The sequence below is a fragment of the Entelurus aequoreus genome, linkage group LG07 (assembly GCF_033978785.1).
Source record: "Entelurus aequoreus isolate RoL-2023_Sb linkage group LG07, RoL_Eaeq_v1.1, whole genome shotgun sequence".
Lineage (NCBI taxonomy): Eukaryota > Metazoa > Chordata > Actinopteri > Syngnathiformes > Syngnathidae > Entelurus > Entelurus aequoreus.
In genome coordinates, this window is record NC_084737.1 from 22,450,877 (window position 1) to 22,475,146 (window position 24,270).

The window sequence follows — 24,270 nt, forward strand, 5'->3', positions numbered from 1 at the left end:
CCTCTACTCAGTTAAATTAATTATTTGGCAAAAAAAGAAGATTGTCCGTGGTATATTGTCAGACCCAAACTGCGATCATCAGTATTGTGTGAACATGCTCTAAATAAAACAGTGACCTGCGTTCTGCACACAAAAGACAATCAATCCAATATATTCCGCTGGGACACACTTCTTAGATACGCCAAGATAAAAGATCATGTTAGCAAGTGCACATCATCCAGGATTTCTGACATTTTGCATGCAGCAAAACATATTTGAAGTAAGAAAAAAGGCTGCCAGGTTGTTTCTATTATTAGCATGTTGTCCCATTAACTCAGCAGTCCTGATTGATCACAGTATTTTTTTGTTTCCTTTTGTCCCCTGGATGCACGGTTTGTGATTGCGTGCGTGCGTGCGTGCGTGCGTGCGTGTGTGCACTTGTAAAGGCACCCTGCATTTAGCTGCCATCGCTCATGCCGTCCGCCATCTATGCTCAGCTGAGGAGTTGTTGTTTTTTAAGAAACCAAAAGAAGCTTGCAAGCCTTTTACTGTGGATAACCTCATAATTGTTTAAATAAAACATGGCGAATGGCATGAAAGTTTAATGAGACAATGTGCATTTGCACAAGTGATCTGGGCCAGTGTGCTTTAACAAGACCTCCCCTCATTACATCAAGCCCTACGGAGCATGCTGAGGGCTGGAAATGCCCGAGTCAGCTTTTTGGGAGGGTGGAAGAGTCACATGACTCATGCAAGCAAAATGTATATGTAACGCATCGGTTGAGAGTCGAGCCGTGTAGCCAAAGAGCAAAAAGACAGTCTCAGCACACCACAGCTCGTAAGGCGTTGGGAAGGGAGTTTACTATTGCACAGACATAATAACTAGCATCCGGTACATATGCAAGAACATGAACATGCAGGAGGAATGAAGTGACTGACTACAGTCACATGACCTTCTTGACATTAATCTGAGTGAAATGTAGAGGCCAATTAGAAAATCCTGTCCATCGTTAGGATTGTGGGTCCAAGCCTCCTGAGTGGTAACACTGGAATCATCCCCACGTTCGGAATGTCCCACTTGCCATTAGCATGACATTTAAATACACATATGTTGCATCCACATGCACGACACATGCGTAGCAGTTTAACACACTTTCACACGCTACTGCCATGTATGCATGGAGTCTTTTTTATCTACTCTAACGCATGACTAAACTGCTGCAAAGCTACTGAAAATTTCATAATGGGGCGCTGGGCAAGAGAGAGAGGAGACACACAGCGGCGAGATGGCGAGCTAGCAAAGCAAGCAGACAGGCGGCAACTGTGGCAGCAGCAGGCTGAGGAGACGCACAGCAAAGGCAGCTACAGCGAGCAAGCAAGCAAGCCGTCCGGGAAAAGAGGAGAGGCGAGGGAGGAAGGGAAGGGGGATGGGTGGTGGAGGAGCTGAAAGAGGCGAAGTTAAGGCGCCCGCCATTAAGCATGGCTGCAGCATCTGCATCGGAAGGGTCGCGGTGAATATTAAATGGGCCTTCCCCGCACACATCCTATTTTTATTGCCGCTTGTGGCCTCCGAGCTTAACGTTTACAAACATGCACTTGTGGTATTTGGACTCTACTACCACGCTATCACCATCTACTGAATTGTGGTCCAGATGATGTAGTCATGGGAAAAAAGAAGGGAACCCCATTGTTTTTTAAGTTGTCACTTTTCAGGCACATCATATGGGTTGTGATCAAAATGCTTAGCAATACATGCTAGCATAATACAGTTATTCCTAAAGGTTCATAGTTATCAGACAAATGGTGAAAGCTGCTAAATGCCACCCATGCAAAAAGGTTTTGCCTGATGGCGGCCATGTTTTTTCAGCCAATACTCATATTGGACAGACATGTGCCTTTAAGTACAATCAAATATTTTGTAAAGTAAATCTGTACAGCCGATATGGGCATCTACGTTCTCACAGACATCTTCAACATCTTGCTGACCCAGGCTGTGGTACCATCATGTTTTAAGACGGCCACAATCATTCCAGTGCCAAAAAAAACCCACAATCTCCTTCCTCAATGATTATCGCCCCGTTGCACTCACCCCCATCATAATGAAGTGCTTCGAGAGGCTGGTAAAGGAATATATTGTCTCCAGACTTCCCCCCACATTCGACCCATACCAGTTTGCTTATCGCCCTAACCGCTCCTCAGAGGACGCCATCTCCTCTGCACTCCACCTAAGCTTAGAACATATGGAAGGAAAGGACACACACGTGCGGATGTTGTTCTTGGACTTCAGCTCAGCATTCAACACCATCATCCCGCAGCACTTGGTGAGCAAACTGGCCCCCCTTGAATTCAGTACCCCCCTTTGCAACTGGCTGCTTGACTTCCTCACAGACAGACCCCAATCTGTGAGAGTGGGCAACAACACCTCCAGTGCCATCTCCCTGAGCACCGGCTCCCCCCAGGGCTGCGTCCTGAGTCCGCTGCTGTTCACGTTGATGACCCATGACTGCTGCGCCAGGTCCACTACTAACCACATTGTGAAGTATGCGGACGACACGACAGTAGTGGGCCTCATCCGTGATAACAACGACATGGACTACAGGGAAGAGGTGAAACATCTGGTTGACTGGTGCAGAACCAACAACCTGGTCCTGAATGTCGACAAGACCAGGGAGATCATCGTTGACTTCAGGAAGCACCAGTCCAGCCACGCTCCACTCTAAATCAATGGCACAGCGGTGGATGAAAAGAGCACAGCTCCCTCCCCCCATTCTCACCACATTCTACAGAGGCACTATAGAGAGCCTGCTGACCAACAGCATCTCTGTCTGGACTGGAGCATGCAATGCCTCAGACTGGAAGTCTCTCCAGAGAGTGGTGAGGACGGCGAAAAAGATCATCAGGACACCTCTTCCTCCTATCCAGGAGATCGCAAAAAGCCGCTGCCTGACCAGGGCTCAGAAAATCTGCAAAGACTCCTCCCACCCCCACCAAGGACTGTTTTTACTGCTGGACTCTAGAAAGAGGTCCGCAGCCTCCGTAGCAGAACCTACGGGTTCTGTAACAGCTTCTTCCCTCAGGCCGTAAGACTCTTGAACGCATCATAAAAATCCCCTCAACTCCCCCCAAAATGGATTAACTCGCTGGAATAAAAAAGACAATATAACATACATCCATAAACGTGGACGCATGTGAAAAAGTGCAATATATTTACACTACCGTTCAAAAGTTTGGGGTCACATTGAAATGTCCTTATTTTTGAAGGAAAAGCACTGTACTTTTCAATGAAGATAACTTTAAACTAGTCTTAAAGGCCTACTGAAAGCCACTACTACCGACCACGCAGTCTGATAGTTTATATATCAATGATGAAATCTTAACATTGCAACACATGCCAATACGGCCGGGTTAACTTATAAAGTGACATTTTAAAATTCCCGGGAAATATCCGGCTGAAACATCGCGGTATGATGACGTATGCGCATGACGAAGTCCGAGTAACGGAAGTTATGGTACCCCGTAGAATCCTATACAAAAAGCTCTGTTTTCATTTCATAATTCCACAGTATTCTGGACATCTTTTGCAATTTTTTTAATGAACAATGAAGGCTGCAAAGAAGACAGTTGTAGGTGGGATCAGTGTATTAGCAGCGGACTACAGCAACACAACCAGGAGGACTTTGTTGGAGCGCTAGCCGCGCTAGCCGGCGACTTCACCTTGACTTCCTACGTCTCCGGGCCGCCAAACGCATCGGGTGAAGTCCTTCGTCCTTCTGCCGATCGCTTGAACGCAGGTGAGCACGGGTGTTGATGAGCAAATGAGGGCTGGCTGGCGTAGGTGGAGAGCTAATGTTTTTAGCATAGCTCTGTGCAGTCTGGTTGCTAAGTTAGCTTCAATGGCGTCGTTAGCACAGCATTGTTAACCTTCGCCAGCCTGGAAAGCATTAACCGTGTATTTACATGTCCACGGTTTAATAGTATTGTTGATTTTCTATCTATACTTCCCGTCAGGGGTTTATTTCTTTTGTTTCTATATGCAGTTAAAGCAAGATGCTATCACGTTAGCTCGTAGCTAAAGCATTTCGCCGATGTATTGTCGTGGAGATAAAAGGCACTGAATGTCCATTTCGCGTTCTCGACTCTCATTTTCAAGAGGATATAGTACCCGAGGTGGTTTAAAATACAAATCTGTGATCTACAATAGAAAAAGGAGAGTGTGGAATCCAATGAGCCAGCTTGTACCTAAGTTACGGTCAGAGCGAAAAAAGATACGTCCATCGCTGCCTCTCAAGTCATTCACTGTAACGTTCGTCATCTACGAATCTTTCATCCTCGCTCAAATTAATGGGGTAATCATCGCTTTCTCGGTCCGAATCTCTCTCGCTCCATTGTAAACAACGGGGAATTGTGAGGAATCCTAGCTCCTGTGACGTCACGCTACTTCCGGTACAGGCAAGGCTTTTTTTTATCAGCGAGCAAAGGTTGCGAACTTTATCGTCGATTTTCTCTACTAAATCCTTTCAGCAAAAATATGGCAATATCGCGAAATGATCAAGTATGACACATAGAATGGATCTGCTATTCCCGTTTAAATAAAAAAAATCATTTCAGTAGGCCTTTAACTTTAAAGAAATACACTCTATACATTGCTAATGTGGTAAATGACTATTCTAGCTGCAAATGTCTGGTTTTTGGTGCAAAATCTACATAGGTGTATAGAGGCCCATTTCCAGCAACTATCACTCCAGTGTTCTAATGGTACAATATGTTTGCTCATTGGCTCAGAAGGCTAATTGATGATTAGAAAACCCTTGTGCAATCATGTTCACACATCTGAAAACAGTTTAGCTCGTTACAGAAGCTACAAAACTGACCTTCCTTTGAGCAGATTGAGTTTCTGGAGCATCACATTTGTGGGGTCAATTAAACGCTCAAAATGGCCAGAAAAAGAGAACTTTCATCTGAAACTCGACAGTCTATTCTTGTTCTTAGAAATGAAGGCTATTCCACAAAATTGTTTGGGTGACCCCAAACTTTTGAACGATAGTGTATCTGTACAGTAACCTATTCATTTATTTATATATGCACCTTATTGCTTTTTTATCCTGCACTACCATGAGCTAATGAAATTAAATTTCGTTCTTATCTGTACTGTAAAGTTCAAATTTGAATGACAATAAAAAGGAAGTCTAAGTCTAAGTCTACATCAACAATATGATTTGCCTGAGTAGCTGGCCAGGACCAAAAAAATAAATAAGTACAATAAATGTGTGTACCAAATTGTGCGGTGATTCAGCTAAACACCCTAAAGTTATATGGGGTGTAGTGTAGAGCCAATAAGGTGCTTGATGCAACTTTGGGGGTTAAACTTTTGGATTTGACAACAGCACCAGCTTGTGATGCATTTGTCAGTAATTAATAGCACAGGCAACCCAGTAGGTGTGCATGTTTTGACAAATGTTCACATCTGGTTTGCAAAGTTTCAGGAGTAAAATAGTTATAAAATAGACAACTTTTTCCATTATACATCACGATTATTTTTTCACATCTAAAACACTTCATTGTATAGTATCAATCCATCAACCCATTCATCCATCGTCTTCTGCTTATCCGAGGTTGGGTCGCGGGGGCAGCATTCATAGCCTAATTCCTTAGCAACTGTGCTAACACAAGATATGAAACGCCTGAAACGTTGGTTGCACTTTACGGGGTTAAGGGGGGAGGAGTATATTTATAGCTAGAATTCACTGAAATTCAAGTATTTCTTTTATATATATATATATATATATATATATATATATATATATATATATATATATATATATATATATATATATATATATATATATATATATATATATATATATATATATATATATATATATATATATATATATATATATATATATATAAATATATATATATATATAAAATAAACACTTAAATATATATATATATATATATATATATATATATATATATATATATATATATATATATATATATATATATATATATATATATATATATATATATAAATATATATATATAAAAGAAATACTTGAATTTCAGTGTTCATTTATTTACACATATACACACACATAACACTCCTCTCTGCTCATTGTTGTATTTGAAAGTGCAATGCTTTGCAGCCAGTAGCACAGCCTTTGAAGGAGCGTAGGTGAAATTTTATTTGCAGGAAAGGAGTGAGTTTAGGGTTGAATTGTCCATCCTCGTTCTATTCACTGTCACTATCTTTGTTTGGACATTACTACTTGCCATAGTTTTGAAGCAATGCATGATGGGAATCCGGATGTTGTGTGTCAGTGTATTAACGTGCCAGCTGGAATAAACACACGCTGAGCAATAGCTCCGTGCCTGCCTACTTTATGGATTATAGATAAACCTATGGATAACGGAGACATATATAATAGTCTCTTTCTTGTTGTGTGTGCAGTTGCGCACTGAGCTCCAAAAGCCGTAGATGTTATAACGTGACTGGGCCGGCACGAAAAGCGGACGTGACGACAGGCTGTCCTCACTCAGGTCCGGCTGGAAATCGGGAGAAATTCGGGAGAATGGTTGTCCCGGGAGATTTTCGGGAGAGGCACTGAAATTCGAGAGTCTCCCGGAAAATTCGGGAGTGTTGGCAAGTATGCAGAGGAGGTTAAAGGGGACCTATGAAGATGTTTCACTATTCTGACTTATGAATGTTGTTACAATTTTAGATAAACAATGCCAAAGTGTCAAATCATAAAGCTCATGCATTTGGCCGTGAATACACGCAGTTTAGGAAGACTTTGACTGCTGTATTTTGTAGTCTTTTTGAACAGTGGCTACAGTGTGACGTCACAATGTGCTGGATGTACTAATTTGGGTATTTCTTGTATCTGCTGTCGGCCAGCCTCCTCCCCCTCTGCTTTATTTAGGCTGTGAGATTGTAATGGCTGCTGTCTGCGAGCTCAGGTGTCATCCCTTGTCGTCTCATCCCCCCCTGCCTGCTCTGATGTCGCTAAAATAAATACTTCCGTTTTTATTTGTCCACAGCATTTTACACGGCGCTGTTTTGTCAAGATAGGCCACTACAAAATTGGAGTAGCTGCTAGACCATGACAGGAAATGGCGACATATCAGCTTGGTTTGAGGAAAAACAAAAAAGGTAAGACAGAGAAAAAAAGAGGACATTTGAAAAAAAAAAAAAAGAGAGAACATTTCCAATCAGCACGAAGTGCTGCGACGCAAATATTGAAAAAAAAATACAAAATTAAAATTGACTGCATTTCCTGTAATTGGGTGCATTTATCCAAAATATTTTACCTTTTGATTTATTCTCATCTACCAACCTCCTTTCTTTTTCACACTTACATGTCCCATGTAATGTCCCACAAAATTGTTAGTTTTATAAGTAGATAAATTAATTATTATTCTTGAAAATGTAATGTAAAATTCTATAACATGCATATAGAACTCCAATTGGCAACTCTATCCTATAGATAAGGTAATATACTTCCGCTGTTGTGACCTCTGTTTACAGTCCGTCATGTCAAAACTATACCTTTTTGCAGGCTACTATTAAATACTCTAGAGCAGGGGTATTATTTTAATCTAATCTTGGCACGCGCACAATAACACTGATGTGCGACATGCAGCATGATAAATGCTGGAAAACACAGCTTTTTTAATGCAGTCTTGAGCGTGGGCTGCCGTACTTAATGTTGTGACCGGTGAATCTATATATTGTTTATGAAAGTTAATTTTGCCAGTGTCTGAAGAAAAAAAATAGTGGTGATGTACTCGTTGAAATATACATTTAAACACTGTACATCTTAAAAAAATATATTGATACTTTTGGATTGAGCAGCGTGTGGAGGGTTTCAATTGCAATCTGAAGGGAACAGCTCCACAAGCAAACATCTTTCAGACATACACAGAAAGTAGGTCATAAATATGACTGTGGAGCAAAATTTACAACAAAGCATATCTAACACATATATTCTAGACCGCAAATACGTGTATTAAGTGTGGATTAAAAACATTATAGGTGCCCTTTAGGTACTGTAAAATCTTGCAAATTATTTTGCATATTCTCAGTGTTCTGTATTTCTACTTGTTTTGCTGTGATTATTATGACAATTTGCTATGATATATATTTTGTACTGGTGAATGTATCATTTTATTTATAATATTGAAGCACGTCTATTACTATTGTGTTCAACTTGTATGTCACAAAATTACTTGTTTTTGGACATTTGTATGTTTCAGAAGAACAGTTTGCCACCAGTGTCAGATAATACGAAACTGTTATATTAATAATAATAATGGATTAGATTTATATATCGCTTTTCTAGACACTCAAAGTGCTTCACAGAGAAGTGAGAACCCATCATTCATTCACACCTGGCGGTGGTAAGCTACTTTCGTAGCCACAGCTGCCCTGGGGTAGACTGATGCAAGCGTGGCTGCAAGTTTGCGCCTACGGCCCCTCCGACCACCGCCCATCATTCATCATTCATTCACCAGTGTGAGCGGGACGGGGGGCAAGGGTGAAGTGTCCTGCCCAAGGACACAACGGCAGCGATTTTGAAGAGGTGGGTAGCAAACCTTCAACCCTCAGGTTTCTGGCATGGCCGCTCTACCCACTACACCATGCCACCCCTTATGTAGGTTCCTTCCAATGAGACGCACATTATCTCCTTCCATTTAGATGACTTGCAGGCATTCAGACGTGTTTACAAGTTTAATCCTCAGTCACATGTTGGTGTCAAAGCAATGCAATACGAACAAAAACTGCTTTGGTGGAGATTGCAGCATTGATCAAGAAGGAAAGTGGTATTACATTTAGGGGCACATTCAGTCCACAATGCTCACAAAAACAAATTAAGGAGAAGAGGTTGATTCTTTGATTCTTCTTCAATCAAACCAAGCGATTTAATGAAGCCTGCTTACAGACAATAGCCTGATGTTTGTATTGGATTGTATAAAAAGCCAAAATTAAAATGTATTTGTATTAGTGCAGCCCTCATTCATTCTTTGCAAAAGACTGATTTTACTTTAAAAAACTAAAACAAAAAAACTATTCTTGGACCTTCAGCTTTGATTATTTTTAGTGCAGCAGAAAGTTGCATATGTTGACCATTTAATCCTCCTACAAATTGACCTGGGCCTCTACTCATTGGGCCACGGTCCTGCTGCTGGGCGGGGAAGGTTCATGGCTGCTGCGTCATCGCTCAGCCACTCCGCCAGTGGTCTGTCTCAGCGATGACAAGCTGTAAAAAAAAAAAAGAAAAAAGAAGCTCCGGCTGATTTGTGATGACCGAGACTAACGGCTTTCTTTAACAGTTATTTTTTATCGGCGTCCCCTCCTCCCCCGAGGAGGACGAGTCAAGAACGGGGCTCACGGTGACAAAGACATGCAGGGCATACGTTCTTCCACCAAGGTCATCACCGGATCTGACGTCAGAGCAGCATCAGCACCACCCTCCACCATCTTTTTTTGGTGCTACGAAGTGAACCTGATAAAAGCTTGTGATTACATTTGCCCTGAGACAATAAAGCAGCCGTATAGTGGCAGGAAAAATGGAAACAAAGACGATGTGTGCAAGCTATCATTTCCATGGTGTCTCCTGGTTGTGCATTACATAACCGTCAGTGTGCACGGTAGAAGACAACGAGGTACTGAGATGGTGACGTATGCACTGCTCCTAAATGCAGGACAAATCAGCACATAAAGGTTTTTTTTGTGTGCAGGTGTGGCTATTTTTGAAGATTACACTGACCTGGAGTTATGCAACACTGCTGGCAAAAGTGGAGCAGCATTCAGAGGAAATTGCTCTTTTTTCCCTTCCTTAAAAATATGGTTGTCATGATAGAATAATTGATAGAATAATTTAGCCACTTTGCATTATCATATGCTCTGGGGAAGCACACATAATAAGAAGGTGTACACTGGAAGACTCTTCTGGAACAGAGTGGCACACCTCAGCAAAAACAGCTCATGTTTTCCACAATGACTGGCTCTGGGGAGTACTATTCACACCTTCCATGTCGCCATGCCTTTCATTGCTTTTATTCCATTAATTTAGCATTAGAGCAGCCAGAGGTTGCCATGATGGAGTTGCGTTCAAGGTCACCCGGGCGTCGTCACAAGGGAACAGTTAGTTCACTCTACTGCTGTTCTTTGAATCTGTCATGTGGAACAACACTCCCTGCCCCCCTTGCCTTGAAGCCTTTACTCTTTCAATAGCTGCTCAAAAACATCATGATATGCTGCAAGATTAAAAGGAATGTAAACACAGCACACCTGGACAACAAGCATCACAAAGAGCACCATGCCTCACCCAGCCGTGTAGGCAATTCCTCTTCTTTTTTTAGCCATCATGGACGACTCCTCCTGACATCATGATGAAGATATGTTTGCACCGAGCACTACTGATCTACCTTCTGTTTTCACCGATAGCTGCATCAGCAACGTAAATAGAGTGGCATCATAGCAACATGACGCTATGTAACATGTCAATACACACGGAACACAACACTAACAACAAAGCACAACAATGGAGGACATTCGTCTTTTTGTGTTCGTTCTCCTGGCTGTTTAAGACAAGAGGACAACAAGCTCTGTTTGAGAAAAGACATGTTTTGTCTTTTTTCTTATCGCACATGAGTGACCATACTCCATCAACCAATCAAAAGGATTTAGTGTGTCTAGCCCTGCCCTTTTGGTACCGTGTAACTGCAGTTGGCAACCCAACTTCAGGGTGCTATGCCATGTTAATATTTTCCATAATATTCCTTTTTCAATCCCATTGTGCATGTGTAACCCGCATGGATCCGCCCCCTTCACTGCAGATTTAGAGACGAGAGCGCCAGGCATCAAGCCAAAAGTCCAAGCAGTCAGCTTGTTGCCCAGCGCGACTCCCAAACCGTCAGGGTGTGAGGTTTACACACGTACTACCACAGCCGTTATACTCGGATGTGGCTCGCTTTAGCATAGCTGACATAATGTTGTTGTTTTTTGACGCTGCAAACTAGTTGTGACTGAGTCAACAGTGCTTCTGCTGGTTGCAGCCAAGTAGTGCACTCCATGTAGCCTTCATTTCTTCAAGACTGCGTGCTATGTAGGCTAGGTCCCATGTAAGACACATACACGCAGAATTATTAGTAACGATGTAATGTCATTTTACAAAAGAAAAGGCGTATATTTACTCACTAGTTTACAGGACTTTTCAGTCCTGGCAGGATTTTGCTGGCTTTTTTTGTGATCCTTGCAACCAGAAAGTTGCAGTGAAAGATGTGATGTTTTGAGGATTATTATGTTTTAATAACAATGAATCCATTTGTGATTGTATTACCTTGCTATCGATGTTTTTAATGTTCCTTGTAACCGCAACCTCAAAAAGCACAGTATTTCAACAAAAATTATAAAACAAACACTGTATTGATGTCTTACTTTATACGACACAGACTTAAAACTCAGAACTCATTGTCAAATTACTGTACTGTTTTAATTCATTATAACTACCCTATTTTTCGGACTATAAGTCACAGATTTTTCATAGTTTGGCCGGGGGTGCGACTTATACTCAGGAGCGACTTGTGTGTGAAATTATTAACACATTACCGTAAAATATCAAATAATATTATTTAGCTCATTCACGTCAGAGACTAGACCAGGGGTCGGCAACCCGCGGCTCCAGAGCCGCATGCGGCTCTTTGACCACTCTGGTGCAGGTCAGCTGCATACTTGCCGACCCTCCCGATTATCCCGGGAGACTTCCGGATTTCAGTGCCTCTCCCGGAAATCTCCCGGGGCAAATATTCTCCGATTTTCACCCTAACAACAATAATAAAGGGGTACCGTGATGGCACAGCATTTAACGCCCTCTACAACCTGTACAAACAGCGTGCCAGCCCAGCCACATATTGTATGCAGCTTCTGCTAGCGCACGTATGTGACAGCAAGGCCTACTTGTTCAACAGCCATACAGGTTACACTGACGGTGGCCGTATAAAACAACTTTAAAGGCCTACTGAAACCCACTACTACCGACCACGCAGTCTGATAGTTTATACATCAATGATGAAATCTTAACATTGCAACACATGCCAATACGGCCGGGTTAACTTATAAAGTGCAATTTTAAATTTCCCGCTAAACTTCCGCTTGAAAACATCTATGTATGATGACGTATGCGTGTGACGTCACTAGTTAAACGGAAGTATTGGGACCCATTGAATCCAATACAAAAAAGCTCTGTTTTCATCTCAAAATTCCACAGTATTCTGGACATCTGTGTTGGTGAATCTTTTGCAATTTGTTTAATGAACAATGAAGACTGCAAAGAAGAAAGTTGTAGGTGGGATCGGTGTATTAGCGGCTGGCTGTAGCAACACAACCAGGAGGACTTTGACTTGGATAGCAGACGCGCTAGCCGCCGACCGCACGGATGATCGGGTGAAGTCCTTCATCCTTCCGTCAATCGCTGGAACGCAGGTGAGCACGGGTGTTGATGAGCAGATGAGGGCTGGCTGGCGTAGGTGGAGAGCTAATGTTTTTATCATAGCTCTGATGAGGTCCCGTAGCTAAGTTAGCTTCAATGGCGTCGTTAGCAACAGCATTGTTAAGCTTCGCCAGGCTGGAAAGCATTAACCGTGTATTTACATGTCCAGGGTTTAATAGTATTGTTGATTTTCTGTCTATCCTTCCAGTCAGGGGTTTATTTCTTTTGTTTATATCTGCATTTGAGCCCGATGCTATAACGTTAGCTCCGTAGCTAAAGTGTTTCGCCGATGTATTGTCGTGGAGATAAAAGTCACTGTGAATGTCCATTTCGCGTTCTCGACTCTCATTTTCAAGAAGATATAGTATCCGAGGTGGTTTAAAATACAAATCCGTGATCCACAATAGAAAAAGGAGAAAGTGTGGAATCCAATGAACCCTTGTACCTAAGTTACGGTCAGAGCGAAAAAAGATACGTCCTGCACTGCACTGTAGTCCTTCACTCTCACATTCCTCATCCACGAATCTTTCATCCTCGCTCAAATTAATGGGGTAATCGTCGCTTTCTCGGTCCGAATTGCTCTCGCTGCATTGTAAACAATAGGGAAATGTGAGCAGCCCTCCAGCTTGTGACGTCACGCTACTTCCGGTAGGGGCAAGGTTTTTTTTATCAGCGACCAAAAGTTGCTAACTTTATCGTCGTTGTTCTCTACTAAATCCTTTCAGCAAAAATATGGCAATATCGCGAAATGATCAAGTATGACACATAGAATGGATCTGCTATCCCCGTTTAAATAAAAACATTTAATTTCAGTAGGCCTTTAACACTCTTACTAATATGCGCCACACTGTGAACCCACACCAAACAAGAATGACAAACACATTTCGGGAGAACATCCGCACCGTAACACAACATAAACACAACAGAACAAATACCCAGAATCCCATGCAGCCCTAACTCTTCCGGGCTACATTATACACCCCTGCCCCCTCCAACCGTGTCCCCCCACACATCAACCCCCGCCCCGTGCGTCGGTTGAGGTTTTCCGGCCAAGTGCTTGAACCAAAGCTACCACCCGACGTGACGTGCGACAAAGGGATCGAATCATGGCACCGTTTGATTTTACGTGAGTCAGTAGCCGGAAGTGCCGACGGACCTAGGTCAGTATCTATGAAAGTACAGAATTCCGCATCCATCCCTACCCCTATCTCTACACGGCAGCTTGAGAAAAATATCCAAACACATTTTTCAAACCAGCTATGCTAACTTCAGTTACGTCAAGATGAACAGATTTTGACTTCTCACAGTGAAAGTGTTAGCATTGTCTGTGTTGAGCAGAAAACCCTACAAAATATTCTCATTGTAATGGAGGCCAGCCAATGTGGCTGAACCATGTATACATTGGTAAACCTCACTCCCTGACAACCTCAAGAGCAGTGCTGGCTATCGGATTGATAGCCAGGGCTTTTAGCTCAGTAGCTAGCACGCTTGTCTCTCATGTGGACGACCCAGGTTCCTGGGCGGAACAGAAAAAGCAGGGACTGAACTTATTTTCAAGAAATAATGGAGGCTTCAATATAATATATTCTTTGAGGGGAGGTCTTGTTCGAGACAAGTTGTTTATGTGAAGGGAAGAAATGTTACCATAAAATGTGACTGTAATCATTTGAGGCTTTACTTGAGTAGTGGGACAGATGCCAGATGTCGTTTGCAAATACAAGCAGGCAGTTTTCAGTGTGGTAAGTGACCCTGGCAGCTTTAAATTTGTCACATACATAAGTTCGAATTTTATACTTGACACATTTTATGGAGAAACAACCTGGCTTCAAACCGACATCCTAACGCAAGCGTGTGTTACTGCACTCACTTTCTGAGAGTTCAGGTAGTACGGGTCCAGATCATCCAGTGGTACCGCCACCATTCCCTTCGGGGGGTCTCCATAGATGTAGGGCAGGCTCTTCCCAGCCTCCAGGTCGCTGTTGGGCTTGGGCTTGTTCTCGTCATCGTCGTCACGGTAACTGCTGTCCTGCTTGGGTGGCTTCTTGTTCTTCTCCTCGTTGATGCGCAGCTCGAGGGTCGCCAAAGATTCCACATTAAACCTCCTGAAGCTATTAGGTCCTGGCGGTGCGATAAGGGGTGCAGCCATGTTTTCATCCTGCAACTATGTGGTCTTTAGGTTTGGACCATCCACTCTAGCAGCTCTGCAATAGAAGATAGAAGAAAAGGAAAAGTCAGCTTTGTTTTCATTTCTTGCTTATTTGTGCAGTAAACACATTTTGTTTCAGTTCTGCACAATCAGAGTCAGCCTATGACTGCAGCTGGTTAAGACACATGAGTAGGGGAGAAACAAGCGTTACAGACATAACACCATAATTCAAACGTACAGTATGTATGCAATTCCCATCTGACAATGATAAGTTTCCCTGAACCACATCGTTTAAGAAAACAAATGAACAATGGGGACCACTCCATATGCAACATGATGCATGGCAGCGGTGAAATACAACCGCAAAGTAGATAACAGATGCTTGTGGTAACATATACTGTAAGTCATGATGATAGTGTATGAACCTATATAGATTGTGTACAGTGCTCGTCCGGTGAGATATCCGCCCCGTGAAATATACATGGTAATTTAGGTTGCAAATGGTTTAAGAGTATAATTAATCTTCAGGTTCTACTTGAATAAATAAGTATAACAAATGATAGCATCATGTGATGTACAGCAAATAATACTGTACAATCAAAAGGGTCTGATGTAATGTCCCTTCAAGAACGGAACAGAAACACGTTCATGGTGTCAACATGACTGATAACTTATAGCTAATAAACATTTACAGTCATGTGGGAAAGTTAGGATTCCAAAAAGTATGCATTTGTTTATGGAATTATTTTACTCCTAAACTGCTGCACGCAAAAGAGTATAAATGTGTCAAAACATGCAACCCAACTGTGTGGCCTGGGCTTAATATTTTTCCCACAAATACGCCACATGGTGGCGCTGTTATTAAACCCTCAAGCTTGACCCCAAAAGTCAGATTGACTTGAAATTTCTCACGCAACTTGTCGCACTCTACAAAAACCCGCACTGTAACTTTAGGGTGTTAATCCAAATAGTCATCAAACTTTGTTGTTCACCTTTTTTTTTACATTTCTGTAAAATTTTAGTAAAACATCAAAATCATGGGGCACAGGTAGGACCTAACACCTAATTAGCCATAGTCTTTGACAATGTGTCTAATAATTATAAAACTTTTGAGTATATCTGTAATTTACTGTATGTTTGCAGACATTTCTTCCAAACTACAGCCCATAGGGCAGGGGTGTCAAACAATTTTTGGAGGGCCACGTCACAATTTTGGCTGCCCTCAGAGAGCCGCTTGTAACAGTGAATATAAGAACATAAATTTATAATAGCCTTGTTACAAATTTTGCATAGGCACCCTATTTTGATTATCATATATTTTTCTAACCGATTGATTGTTAACATGCTCTGAAATCGAAGTCAAAGTGACCAGCAGATATTTAAGTATTTATTTTTGATAACCAAAAATAAATGCCAGAAACATCTTGTTGCATGATCAGATAGTACTAAAATGTAGAACATATGCAATATGTCAAATTTGAAAGAACAACTACATTAAGCAAGAAATTGCTTTTTTTATTTCCAGCCTTTCGCAGGCCATATAAATGTCGCAGCAGGCCACATAAAATGATGTGGTGGGCCAGATCTGGCCCTGGGCCTTGAGTTTTACACTTGTGCCATAGGGGGCGCCACAAATGTCATTCACACGTGTGTTTTAACAAATCAGAATGCCACAATCGTACATTCAGGAAGAAGAGGATAAAGACTATAAAGCTAAAATGTAAAATAAAATCAGAATCAATATTGGATTCAGAGGTATGTGTAACTTTTTTAAAATGACCTATGATGAATTTGGACTTTTTTGATTTATAAATGTTGGATATTTGTGTTAAACAATGCCAAAGCGTCAATGCATTTTGCCGGGAGCTTGCACGTAGTTTTTGGATGCCTCTTTTTGAATGGTTTTTCTGTCTGGCTACATTGAGACGTCACAGAGAGGTGGAAGCACCTATTTAGACATGAAGTTAAGCTCTCAGCGAGAGGGAGGAGCTCCTCCCCCTCTGCTTCAGGCTGTGAGGAAACACAAAAAGGTAGGATAAAGTATTATTTACATCTAATGGTGGCATGTGCATCACACCAACGTGCAGCATGCAGTGATATAAGCTGTTGTTATACACTCTGAATGGATCGGAGATATATATTTATACGGTGCACATTTTCAAAAGATAAATTCTGATACTTTTGGGGAAGGTGAGGCGTGGTTTCATTTGCAATCTGAGAACGCCGCCACAAACGAACATCTTGCAGCGAGATTACAAAACTGGCAATAAATGGGAGTGAGTATGCAAGATTTACACCATATCATATCCCAAATATTATCTACATCAGTGGCATTATCTACACTAGTGGTACGCGGGCTCAATCTAATAGTACTTTAACTTCAATGTGCAATTAATTTTATTTGATGTATTACTTGAAGGGTAACTGCATCTTTGTCGGAATTTTGCCTATCGTTCACAATCATTATGAAAGACATGATGACGGGTGGATATTGTTTTTTTCATGCATTCATAATATTAAATAAACATGATTAAAAGTCCACTTACAGCGGAGCCAAAGCCTGAGTAGGTATTCCAACTACTTGGGGACACTTTGACAGTCATTTAGGACCTGAAACTGGCGAAGACGACACCCGTATACATTCCTTTGTGAGGATTATGAGACATTCTTCACCTAAATGGAACATCCCAGCAGTCGGCATGCTAGTGACAGCAGACATTCCACAGTAAGTGATGTTGTATTATTGTTGGCTCTCATAAAGTCTGCAGTGAGAAATAATCAGTGATGAAGAAAAAAAATGGCAAACATGATGCACTTTTTAAATCAATGCGCTGCGTATGCTTAAAATGAGCAAAATATGTAAATAATTAATGTTATTATAAATGTGCCTGTTACTACATTACATATATACTTACATCATGTATATACAACTTCAATGGAGGTGTTTGGATGTTTTTAAGGGCTTTGTAGGCGGAATTGACTTTTCACATTTATTTAATATTCAGAATACAAAAAATATATATATATAATAACATCCATCGTCATGTCTCTTATAACGATTGTGAACGATAGGCAAAATCAAAATAAAAAGTGCAGTTCCCCTTTAAGTACAGTGTTTTATTTTCCTATATTCAAACAGTGTTACTGCTGAAACTGAGTGTAACGTTAGTGGCCAAAATATTAAACATACTTGTTAAATTAAACGTCTGCCTCATTCTTAATGAATACTTAAGCCTACTACGCAACTGCCTTTTAATGTTGGTCATATATATGATGGTACTTGGAGAGCCAATTGTTTTTTGAGGTGCTACTTGGTGAAAAAAGTTTGAGAACCACTGATCTAAACCACAATAAACAGTTTTAAATGTAAAATCATCATAGGTCCCCTTTAAGGGCTGAATCCGTGCCAAAATCCTATGTGGGGGTGACAGCAGAAGTACATTTTTAGAGTAACAATAATGTACTTGTTTCTGACAGGGCAGGAGATTGACCTTATCACTCATACCTAATTACATATATCAGCAATAATAACAATAATAATAGTGCATCTCTGTAATTGTTTACATTGTCTCTTGAAAGACGTCGCTATAGGGGGAGTGGTTACCGCCATTCTAAGTACTAATAAATGTTATTAAGTGCTTCACGGTCCAAATTATATAGTTATTCTCATGCATTAAACTTGACATGCAGCAATTATATTCAATTGTTCTTTTTTTATTGGCGTCTAAGATGAAAAGTAGTCCCTATAGGATGGCTTGTGAGTGTGTTTGTTTAGAGCTGCAAAAAGGCTGCACTTTAACAGCTGCCCGACTCAGGAGGAGCTTTTAGTCGGCAGCACATGATGGTTACATGGCAACTCTTCCAGCTGCAGGACATTTCAGGGTCAACTTAACTCATGTGGCTGCATGAGAGCAGAGAGAGACAGAGCGGCCCAAAAACCACACACACACAGCCACGCCTCACTGGAGACCCTCATCACCTCTTTAGATCAGTGTTTTTCAACCACTGTGCCGCGGCACACTAGTGTGCCTTAAGATACAGTCTGGTGTGCCGTGGGAGATTATGCCGTTTCACCTATTCGGGTTAAAAATATTTTTTGCAAACCAGTAATTTTAATCTGCAAATAATGTGCCGTTGTTGAGTGTCGGTGCTGTCTAGAACTCGGCAGAGTAACCATGTTATACCATACCATATCAGTAGGTGAAAGCCAGTAGCTAATTCCTTTGTAGATGTCGGGAACACGTCGTGTGAGACGACGATGGTTTGTCATGATCACAATATGCAAACGACAGCAGGAGGCAGTGTGCAAGTAAAAAGGTATCTAATGCTTAAACCAAAAATAAACAAAAGGTGAGTGCCCCTAAGGAAAGGCATTAAAACTTAGGGATGGCTATGCAGAACGAAACTAAAACTGAACTGGCTACAAAGTAAACAAAAACAGAATGCTGGACGACAGCAAAAACTTACAGCGTGTGGAGCAGAGTACATGACATGACAACAATGTCCACACAAAAAAAGACAGCAACAATTTAAATATTCTTGATTGCTAAAACAAAGCAGGTGCGGGGAATAGCGCTCAAAGGAAGACATGAAACTGCAACAGGAAAAACCACCAAAATAAGAGCGCAAGACAAGAACTAAAACCCTACACACGGGAAAACAGCAGAAAACTCAAAATAAGTCACCGCGTGATGTGACAGGTCGTGATAGTAGACCTACTTTGAGACAAGAGCTATAGTGATGCATGCTTGGTTATGGTTTAAATTCATATCCAACAATTGCGACAACAACTTTTTATTGTCTGCTGAGTTTCATTTTTTAATGATTTCTGCTGGTGGTGTGCTTCCGGATTTTTTCAATGAAAAAAATGCGCCTTGGCTCCAAAAAGGTTGAAAAAACACTGCTTTAGATTACCCTATATTTAAGTGTATACAAATCAGGCCATTTCCCCTTCCCTTTCCCCGGGGGCTGCAAATTTAAGGAGTGTGGAGGATGCGCTTGCACATTTGACGCTTTCCTAACACATTCTATCTGAACATGTTGGCCATGAGAAGCTGATGACACACACACACACACACAAATGATCTGACGACAATCAAACATGCATGCCATGATCCAACGCGTCTGTTTTAAAATGGACCCCCGAACCTCAGAGCCACGGAGCCTTCTGCTGATGCTGGCGCTGTCTGCTTCAGCACCACACACAACATGCATGCATGCACACACATGCATGCACACACACACACACACACACACAAAACATGCATGCACACACACACACAACAATCGTCATATGATTTTTGATGATTTACACTTTAAATCTGCACGCACATTCAAGCTGATTGTCCTATAATGGCTGAGGTGCAGGTTGATGGTGCTGAGGAGGAGCGGGGATGGCGTTTGTGTGCATTTCGCTGGAGGATGATGAGGAGGAGGAGGAGAAGGTTGCATGCAGTGCCGCAAAAGAAGTGTCCCCGTGTTTAACCACATTAGGCGGCAAACACCGACTGCTGCAGTGGGTGGTTGCCGTGCGGAGGGGAGGGAAAAAAACGTCGTGTGTTTGTCTCGCCGTGCATCACCAACATCACATCATTTCATTCGCAACACACATGATGCGTCTTCTACACGCAAGAGATGTCTACTTCAGGCTCGCCTGTGGCTTTTTTGGGGGGTTCTTCTTCTCTTTGCGCGCTGCCTTGCAGGATGAGCACCACACCCGTGGAGCCACGTCGACTGTTAACGCGTCGATACGCGCGGTGCCTGTGGGCTAAATAGCAGCTGGGTGCAAAATGATACAAACACATGTATGACAACGCGCACGAAAGGTCGCCTGCGTGCGTTTAAAACGGAATCAATATATACTCACGTATGCATTCTGCAAAGCACCAAAGGTTGAGGAAAGGCCAAAACTATCCATCGTCACCGAACATTCCAATCTAACACGGTCGTGCAAAAAAAAGACATCTTTAAAAAAAATAAAAAATAAATTGCAAGGCGGTGTGCATATCTCTGCGACATTCACACTGTACGGAAAAAGCCTCCTCCACGTCCACAAACACCAGCTGCCGCCTTTACATAAGCGCTTCCAAAGGAATACCAAAAAAAAACAAAAAAAACTGCTCACCTTGGAAACGTTACAGGGAACCCGGGGAGAAGCCTTGGCGGGACTGCAGATGCAGGAATGGTCGTGGAGAAACTGCGGTTGTCGCCATATTGTTGCTGCCGTCTTCCCTCTCTCTCTCTCTCACACACATACACACACACACACACACACACACACACACACACAGACACACACACACACACACACACACACCACTAGTACCTCCACCTCCAGCAGCCCTCCTCAGAGCCTAGCGGCTCCCCTGCATAATTGATGACTCTCAGCACAATGTGAGGCAGTGTCGCCCGGTGCCTCCTGCTCCAAATCCTAAAGGTCATTTAGGCCTGTGGCCAGCAGCCAGTGCGCACCACAGTCCTGCGTGGGGGAAAGGAGAGAGGGAGAAATGTTCAGTGCAGGAATGTGGCTGACAGCAGCCACCAATGCATCGCCTCACCTGTATTGTGTTCAAAGTATACACACCTTTACCACCCATTTTTTTTTTAAATTAAAGTACAGTAGCTTTTCAAGGCACAAAGCAGTACCTCAACTTATAGCATAGTTAGTTATAACTCAAAATGCTTGTATCTCAAATCTCCCATTAAAATAAATATTGGTGCTTTCTCAATCCCAGACATCTTGCGGATGATACAACAGCGTTTTGTTCAGGAGAGAACACACAGAAGATAATACAAATAATAACAGAAGAAATTAACAAATTAAAAAGATGGTTTGACAAAAACAGACTATCGTTGAATCTCAGTCAAATTAAAATAATGCTATTTGGTAACAGTAGAAGAGAAAGTCAAACACAAATACAAATAGATGGAATAGAAATTGAAAGAGTAAATGAAACCAAATGTCTAGGGTATAATGATTGATGATAAATTGAACTGGAAATCTCACGTAAAAAATATACAACATAAAGTAGCAAGAAACACGTCATTAATGAATAAAGCAAAACATGTTCTAGACCAAAAATCACTTCATATTCTCTACTGCTCGCTAGTGTTACCATATCTGAGTTACTGTGTAGAAATATGGGGAAATAATTACAAAAGTACACTTCATCACTAACGGTGTTACAAAAAAGATCAGTTAGAATAATACATAATGTTGGATATAGAGAACATACAAACCCTTTATTTATTGAATCAAAAATACTGAAATTCCACGACATAGTGAATTTGCAAACAGCTAAAATTATACACCAAGCAAACTACAATCTGCTAACCAAGAATATACAACAATTCTTCTCAAAAAAAGAGGAGAAATATATTCTTAGAGAAAAATGTAATTTAAAACATTTGTACGGACGTACAACACTTAAGACCTTCAGTATATCTGTATGTGGAATTAAATTATGGAGTGGATTTAGCAAAGCAATCAAACAATGTACTAATATGATCCACTTCAAGAAACTCTTCAAACTTAAAGTGTTTACAAAGTACAAAGAAGAACCATGATGAACATTCTGAAATTATTCATCCGTCCATTCTTTCATTCTCAAAATAATCTCACTTATCTCATCATATGAAATATAACTTACTTCACCAATTATTATTAATTTATTTATTTTTATTGTGATTACTTATGGAGTACAGTATATTGTGAATAAATTGAGAACAGGAAGTGAACAAAAGTTTTAGCAACTGTTATGTAAAAGAAAAGGGGTAGGATTAAATAAGCTCTGCTTCTTCCTACTCCTTTTCGAACATGTTGAAAAGAGAAACTGGAAATTGTGATGTATCATGTTGTATGCTTGCATGTTCGAAATAAACTCAAACTCAACTCAACTCAACTCAAAAACAGCACAAGTGTAAGATGTAACATGCCTTTTGAGGAAAAACTAACTTTTAGATAATACATCTTGTTTAAAAACAATATAATAGAATGTACTACGACCGACTGCAATAGTTGTATGAAGTAATGAAAATAATGTACAGCACTGACTTGAATATTGACCAAGTATTAGTGATATTGTTATTATAAGCGCTAACACAGACAAACTATTTATAGCGGCGTCGTGAACACAGAAAGGTAACTAGCTTCTTGCTGCTATATTGACATCTTCAGCTGGTGAACTGCTACCTTGCCTCGGAGAGTGGACTTCTACAGTATCTCCTTCCCCGTCAAACACACCATCAGCAGCTTTTCCATAGGCTAGCGATGATACACTCAAATTGCTTTGTGAAGTTGGCAACTGGCTCGGTCATATTTTTGATTATTTCTTTTTTTAATTCAACAAGTTAGCTTCAATTTATCCGCTTCTTTCACACTTACTTTCCTCCTTCCCATGCTTGAAAAACAGAGGTATGTCGGTCTTGAGCTACAAGCTAATGCAAAAGAGTAAGACCAGATGTTTTGTAATGATCTTACGGCAGTGGTCCCCAAACTACGGCCCAAGCGACCAAAATCCGGCCCGCGGGAAGTCTCTTTTTTATTTGTCCTTTCTAATCTATTTTCTATTATTCTTTATTTTGGTGGCTGCAGGATAGGTCTCTGCTTTCTGCAGATGATGTGGTCCTGATGGCTTCATCTGGCCAGGATCTTCAGCTCTCACTGGATCGGTTCGCAGCCGAGTGTGAAGCGACTGGGATGAGAATCAGCACCTCCAAGTCCGAGTCCATGGTTCTCGCCCGGAAAAGGGTGGAGTGCCATCTCCGGGTTGCGGAGGAGACCCTGCCCCAAGTGGAGGAGTTCAAGTACCTAAGAGTCTTGTTCACAAGTGAGGGAAGAGTGGATCGTGAGATTGACAGGCGGATCGGTGCGGTGTCTTCAGTAATGCGGAAGCTGTATCGATCCGTTGTGGTGAAGAAGGAGCTGAGCCGGAAGGCAAAGCTCTCAATTTACCGGTCGGTCTACGTTCCCATCCTCACCTATGGTCATGAGCTTTGGGTTATGACAGAAAGGACAAGATCCCGGGTACAAGCGGCCGAAATGAGTTTCCTACGCCGGGTGGCGGGGCTCCCCCTTAGAGATGGCTCTGCCATTCGGGGGGAGCTCAAAGTAAAGCCGCTGCTCCTCCACATCGAGAGGAGCCAGATGAGGTGGTTCGGGCATCTGGTCAGGATGCCACCCGAACGCCTCCCTAGGAAGATGTTTAGGGCACATCCGACCGGTAGGAGGCCACGGGGAAGACCCAGGACACATTGGGAAGACTATGTCTCCCGGCTGGCCTGGGAACGCCTCGGGATCCCCCGGGAAGAGCTGGACGAAGTGGCTGGGTAGAGGGAAGTCTGGGCTTCCCTGCTTAGGCTGCTGCCCCCGCGACCCGACCTCGGATAAGCGGAAGAAGATGGATGGATGGATGGATAATTTATTTTCTACCACTTGTTGCTCCCGGGGTCTCCTAGCCGCTCAGGCAAATCATGTTGTCTAAAAATGTACTTGCCCATCGATAACGTGACATCATCGCGTTTGCGCCGCAGTGTCGGGCGAGCGTGCAGCAAGTGTGCACTCTTTTAGTCAATTAGTGCGTGAGGAATATATATATATATATATATATATATATATATATATATATATATATATATATATATATATAT

The 24,270-nt window shown here is 41.8% G+C and overlaps 1 protein-coding gene across 1 annotated transcript in view; it reads right to left on the bottom strand.

Moving 5' to 3' along the window:
- scn8aa (sodium channel, voltage gated, type VIII, alpha subunit a) overlaps nt 1-24,270 on the bottom strand; it is a 107,356-nt gene that overhangs the window by 77,904 nt on the left and 5,182 nt on the right. The window contains exons 4-5 of the mRNA XM_062052878.1: nt 20,747-21,100; nt 14,344-14,677 (exon numbers count right to left, since the gene is read on the bottom strand). Of these exons, the coding sequence (XP_061908862.1) occupies nt 14,344-14,622 (279 nt within the window). The 5' untranslated portion in view covers nt 14,623-14,677; nt 20,747-21,100. The remainder of the gene's footprint in view (nt 1-14,343; nt 14,678-20,746; nt 21,101-24,270) is intronic.